We start from the raw sequence: 6,603 nt of genomic DNA on the forward strand, positions 1-6,603 counted from the left end.
GGGCTGAATAAGGTACAAAGATGTCCCTTTAATGGTTTTCCCCAAGTGACAGGCTGTTGCACCTCCAAAGGTAACATATTTGCACTTTTTTCTGACAGTGTATTAAACTGTATTGTGAATTGTTGATTGTATATGATGAAATTTTCTGTGTAAGAGGAATGACCCAACCCACGTTTAAGGTTTTTGTTCCTCTGTGTGAGTGCATGTGTGTACACATGTGCAGCACAGCAAGACCAGATCCAGACATCTCCCGCACTCTTCTGCTGCCCTGCTGTCTGCCACACGGCCCAGCCACACTCCCTCTCCATGATTTATTCAGCACACCATTAATGGAGAATTGATCTCTATTGGCTCAGCACACGCGCAGACACTTGCCCTGTCCTTCCCTCTTTTTTTTCTCGACCTGCTCTAAAACAAGAAAGCCCCTTTCCGTAAACAAGGGATGAGGTTTCACCCTTGTGGCCTGCCAGCGCAAATAAGACACTCGCCCTTAAGCCGCGCAGGGAGAGCTAGCCATGGTGGCTTTGGCCCTCTGCTTTAAGACCGGTCTAATATAGCGTGACAATGGCCGGAGTTGTGGTGTGACTATGGACTTCAGTACTTCAGAATGTGTCCAAATATGCATAGCTGTACATTGTTCATTTCAGTTGGAAATTTGATTCAGTGATTTCATTTTTTGTGTGATGTCCATTATGATAATCCTAGCTATAATTATATGGAACATAAATAACCCATTGTTCTTTAAAAGGACAGTTCATCCAAAAATGAGCATTTACTCACCTTCATATCATTCCAAACCAGTATGTATTTCTTTACTATATTAGTACTATATATAGGTTATTATAGTTATATACTAAAACTAAAACTTACTTGAAATAACTTATTTTATTTCAGCTAGTTACCAAAGCAACATTTCTCATTTTCATTTAGGTTAACCTTGATGTACTAAAACAACTAAAACTAAAACTGAAATAAAATGGATAAAAACTATATAGGCGTAAAATAAAAAAAAATAAAAAATTCAAATATGATTAAAAACTGTAATATTATCTCACGGATACAAAAATAACTCTGCTTTCTTCTGTGGAACACAAAAGAAGATATTTTGAAGAATGTCACGCTGCTCTTTTCTGTACAGTGAAAACACATAGTGACCAGGGACTGTCAAGCTCCAAAAAACACAACACATTGTAAAGGTAGTCTGTTGAGCTTTGTGTGAAGATAGGACCACAGTTTAAGTCATTGTTCCCTGTAAATGCTGTCTTCTGCTGTAGCTCTTAAATCACATGTGTACTTCTGCATATTTAATCATTTTGCCAAGTTAAAAACAGTATTGTTTGATGTACCCTATAAAGCAATATATTTGTAGCAGCTGATCAGTATGTGCCCTTGATTTATCTTTCTAACAGGAAGTGTGTGATGGAGTGGGAGGAGCCTCATGACAGCGCTCTTTACTGTATAAAGACAGACAAGAATCACATGATTGCCAGCGGTTCATCATACTACGGAGTAGTCCGCCTTTGGGACAAACGGCAAACCCGCTGTTTACAGGTAACTGCGAGCATGCTTCAACACCTTTTCATTTGGTGTTTTACTATAGTAATATTCATCGTTGCAATAATTGGTTGACAGATGTTCCAGTTGGCACCCGCCACCAGCAGCCCAGTGTACAGCCTGTGCTTCAACACCACTCACCTGTACGCTGCCCTGGCCTCTGTCCTCTACTCCCTTGACTTCAGAACTGCAGCATCCCAGTCCTGGAAATAACCATCCGTTAATGTTGCTTGAGACTTTAAGGCTCGTTCTTCATCTCCTCCAAGCTCTTAGTGATGGTCTTAGACCGGGAGTCTCCAACCCTGCTCCTGGAGAGCTGCCGTCCCACAGATTTCAGCTCCAACCCCAATCAAACACACCTGAACCAGTTAATCAAGGTCTTCAAGGCTACTTGTTAAATTCAGACAGGTGTGTTGGAGCAGGGTTGGAAATGAAATCTGCAGGACGGTAGCTCTCCAGGAGCAGGGTTGGAGATCCCTGTCTTAGACCCTTAAATGGGGAAGTAGCCATCTTGCCTTTGAATGATCAGTGCAGCTAATGATACAGTTATGGCCTAGTGGATATTTCCCCTGTCACAGGCTCCTGAGAGCAAGCAGGGTTCACGACCTTCTGTGGCCCGAGTCTTAACGGACTTAACACATTGCCAGCGACCTCTGAGATGTCTAAACCAAACACTGCTCAGAGCTGCCAACATCCACTGAGTTGATGTATGCTAAACCACAGCACATATGATAATAGATATATTGTAACTAAAAGTATATTTTTCCAACAATGAGCCAATTAAACGTGTTTTGTTTTGTTTTCTTTGTACATTGTCTTTTTTTTTCTCAGTTAGCCAAGGCTGGCTCTGAATTCCTTGGACAGTTGTTTACATTGACTCCATGCCTCACTCACACTTACAGCATTGTATCACTTATAGTTGGTCGCTGGTTTCATGTTGCTAGATGTCCTAATATTATCGTAACTAGCCGTAGCTTTAGAAAATCTCGTCATAAATGGGATGTCTTTCTATTTTGACAAGAAATCAGTTTTCTTACTGCTAAAAATCAACATCCTGGAGGGGAAAGTGTGTGTATAAATTGCATTTGTGCATAATGCATCATCATTATCAATGCATGAATCAAAGTGACCAATTTGTTGACATTGTTTTCCATGCTTCATTTTTTACCATGATCCGTACCACTTCATTTTTTTGACACTTCACTACAGTATCCCACAAGAGACACATGCACCAGTGTCTTGACTCCTATTGGTAGTCATTGCATTGCTCATTTACATAAGGTGCACAAAACAGTTGAATCACTGGACTGTTGAACTGTCATTGAAAATAAGTAACTGCTAGTTGTTTTGTAAATCTCTGTATGTGTGAATGCAATATTATGGATGGAGGATTCAGATTTTAACTAGAAGCTACAGTCTGAGGTTAAAACATCTTAATGATAGATTTGTTTGCAGCTTTTCACTTCACAAGACGTTAGCTGATGAACTTGAGTCATGTCGATTACTTATGTTTTTATCAGCTTTTTGAACTCTTCATTCTGACGGTACCCGTTCACTGCAGAGGATCCACTGGTGAGCAAGTGACGTAAAACAAATCTATTCCAATGAAAAAACAAACTCATCTACATCTTTGATGGCCTGAGGGTGAGTACATTTACAGCAAATTTTCACTTTTAGGTGAACTATTCCTTTAAGACAATTAGGCAAGGAAGACATTTGGTGACCCTGTAAGTGTTTTCAACCAGTGTTATACACCGTAAAGTGAGAAATTTGAGGTCAAAGGTTAGGCCTTAAAAGCTATGGGTGGCTGCTGTGTCTGTGCAGGAGCCGACATCTGCAAAGAGGGAAACGGAACAACTAAAGAAGACCGTCACAAACCTCTTCTTTCCCTAGTCCTCAAAGCAATGACTCACAGCATAGAAGTAGCTGAGCGCATTAGCATCCAGAGCTAGCGGAGGCCTGCGCTGACACGGTTAATCCATGCCATCCCAAAACAAATACCTCATGCTTCTGATGTTAAAGCCCACTTGGATTTGGCGCAGTCACTGGATGACAATGCAAAGGTATTGTCCCATCACACTCCAGGCAGGTCTCATTTACTTTGGGATTCCTCTGTGACAACTCATAGGAATATAGCCATGTTATCCTAAAAACATCTCAGGGATGTCAAAGAAAAACAAATAAAATGTGTCATACACTTACTTGATGTGAGTCCATATGGCAAAAAAGTGTATTTTTATTTAAAATATTTAACAAAAATATTGCTAATATATATTTTAACAGTATATTTACATATATTTTCTGTAAGTTTTATTTACTAAATATATTTTATATATTTAACCCAAATATATTCAGATTTATGTTATAGAATATTTTAAGATTGCAAATATATTTCCTTGCTCATTGAATTACATTTTATAATATCATTTAAAAAAAAAAAATTTCAATATAAAAAAATATATTTCCTTAGGCCGTGCTGTTTATAACATACAGTATATGTAGCATTTATTTAAAATATTTTTTGTAGAAAAAAAAACAGTATTATAGGAGTTTGTGGAAAAGTTCACCCAATAATGAAGATTTTTGCCATAATTTATTCACCCTTATGTTATTTAAGAATATTCTGGCTACTTTTTCATTGTAATGAATGAGGACTGGGGCTGTCAAGCTTTAAAAAGATATAAAAAGCACCATGAGAGAATCATAAAAGTGGTCCATGTGACTCATGCACTCGTGCTATATTCCAAATCTTCTAAAGCCATAACTTGTATGAAGAACATTAATAAATGATGACAATTTTAAATTCTGGGCAAACTACCCTTTTAAAGGAACAATAACATCTAACATCATCATAGGAATATTTAATCTAACATATGCTAACCATACTTTGTTTATAAACTACTGAGAAGAAACGCTGAACAACCCAGACAATGCACAAGCACAGTTGCTCCTCGATGTAATTCTTAAAAGCCGGGGCTCATATTGGGCTTGATGTGATTTATGGTCAATCACGGAATAAATTAGATCATATGCAATGTGGGACAATCCATTAGCTGATTTTGTCACTGAGGATAAAAGGAATGCCTACACCTCCGTGCAGATATTGTACAATCATGCAGGAAATATGGCCTCCCGGGACTCAAAGACTTGGTCAGTTTAATAAATAATAATCCATAGGTTTGGAGCTCAGCAGGAAATGGGCACTCACTCATATTGAGGATGACATTGTAGATATTCCTAAAATGAAGGCAGTGAATTTTACACAGTGTGACTTCAGTAAAAGCATAATTGCCATAATACAATATTTACTATGTCTGATTCTAGTTTTATTTCTTGCACCCTCTTCCTTCCCTTTTATATTATCATGTAATTCTATCTATCTATCTATCTATCTATCTATCTATCTATCTATCTATCTATCTATCTATCTATCTATCTATCTATTCATCTATCTATCTATCTATCTATCTATCTATCTATCTATCTATCTATCTATCTATCTATCTATCTATCTATCTATCTATCTATCTATCTATCTATCTATCTATCTATCTAGCACAAAGTCATTACCAAAAGGCCCTTGGGGAACTGTGGGTGAGCCACAAGCTCAGAGTTTCTGACAAAGGTAATGAAGACCTTCAGAGTTCAGAGGACATGAGGAGGGTTTGGAGGCGCCTTATGGGAAGGGGATTTGAGGATTACATTTTCGGAACCTACAGCACACAAAGGAACACACGCAAACATTGTCCACAGAGCAACCAATGTCATGTCTGGCGTAACATGATTATTTACACTTTATCTTTACACTTGCCTGTGCACGCAGCGCAGATTTGGAAATGCTGGTATATAAAAAGGCAATGATTACAAAGACATAGGATTAAACCCACTTTACACACTTTGCACCTGCACAAATCACTGTAAAATCATACTGGCAATTTAAGGACAAAAGGTCTACTTTCCTGCACAAGGGTTTACATTATCTACCAGTATTACACAACAAATACGTTTACACCATCAGAGCACATTCCAGCTTTGATCTCGGAAGAAACATCTGGATGGCAAGTAGCACTCACGAGAAACCGCTGATGACATTTTTGAAAGCATTTTGATCTAATTTGTTTTAATTCCTAGCTCCGGTTGTTTTGTTTGTCTGTACAGCAGCTATTCCAATGCTGGACACATGCTCTAGCATCTCAACAGCGTTCAGAGTAAAGAGTGCAAACCACTGATAGAGACCTGAGCAAAGACCGCTTCATAAATTTAGCTTTCAAAAGACAGGCCGAAGACTGTAATGATGCATCTGCTGAGCTTTCTGGCATGCCTTTTAAAAGCCTCAATTACACCGTGATTCTCCGGGCAGATGTTTGAAGAATAGCGGGAAGCCAAGCTATTTGGCTGTGAGAGCAAAGTGTTTAGCAGGTGAAACAGTATCTGTCATGTTACCTTAGACTTTAGGAGGGTGAAAGCATGTCTTTAGTCATTCAACTCTGAACATGTTTTATATTTTGGAGATACATGATCAAGGACTTCATATCTTCACACTCTCCGTTCACATTTCGCAGGATGGTCTTGACTTGTATTAATATGAGAATGACTATTTCACCTGAAAACCACGTAGTAGGTTCAGGTGAATTTCACACATTATTCACTTTCTCAATAATCCACAACTATTGTCTTTATTTACAGACTGGACTGGAAAAGTAATGTGAGATTTTAAGAGTCACACTATGTTTTGCTTGGCCAAGTTCACTGGACTTAAATGGAATCAAGGACTTCCTTCAGTGCAGGTGACCCTTGTTTCCTACAGGACAATGCCTTTCCCAAGCTGCATTAGCTTGTGGTTAAGTATCAAGTGTCACAGTGGCTAATCACACACCCAGGAATAGGCTTCAACCTACATACACATCACAGAGGATTCTGGGGTAATTTTACACCAATAGTGCCATCTAAAGGTCACAAAGAAGACACAACTATTGCATTTTACTATGACCCACTTAAGGAACAGGCAACATTATTTCACTGTTGAAGAAAATGTGCATCTGAACCATA

At 38.5% G+C, this 6,603-nt stretch overlaps 1 protein-coding gene across 3 annotated transcripts in view; it reads left to right on the forward strand.

The window, feature by feature from the left end:
• Positions 1 to 2,364, forward strand: part of fbxw4 (F-box and WD repeat domain containing 4) — a 34,480-nt gene extending 32,116 nt beyond the window's left edge. For 2 of the 3 annotated variants that reach the window (XM_058796133.1, XM_058796132.1), the window contains 2 exons: positions 1,410 to 1,551; positions 1,633 to 2,364. In XM_058796133.1, coding sequence (XP_058652116.1) covers positions 1,410 to 1,551; positions 1,633 to 1,767 — 277 coding nt within the window. In that variant the 3' untranslated portion in view covers positions 1,768 to 2,364. The remainder of the gene's footprint in view (positions 1 to 1,409; positions 1,552 to 1,632) is intronic. The other variant, XR_009273952.1, reaches the window with a different exon arrangement.
• Positions 2,365 to 6,603: the final 4,239 nt, after the last annotated feature.

The sequence above is a fragment of the Onychostoma macrolepis genome, chromosome 13, assembly GCF_012432095.1.
Source record: "Onychostoma macrolepis isolate SWU-2019 chromosome 13, ASM1243209v1, whole genome shotgun sequence".
In the NCBI taxonomy this organism is placed as follows: domain Eukaryota; kingdom Metazoa; phylum Chordata; class Actinopteri; order Cypriniformes; family Cyprinidae; genus Onychostoma; species Onychostoma macrolepis.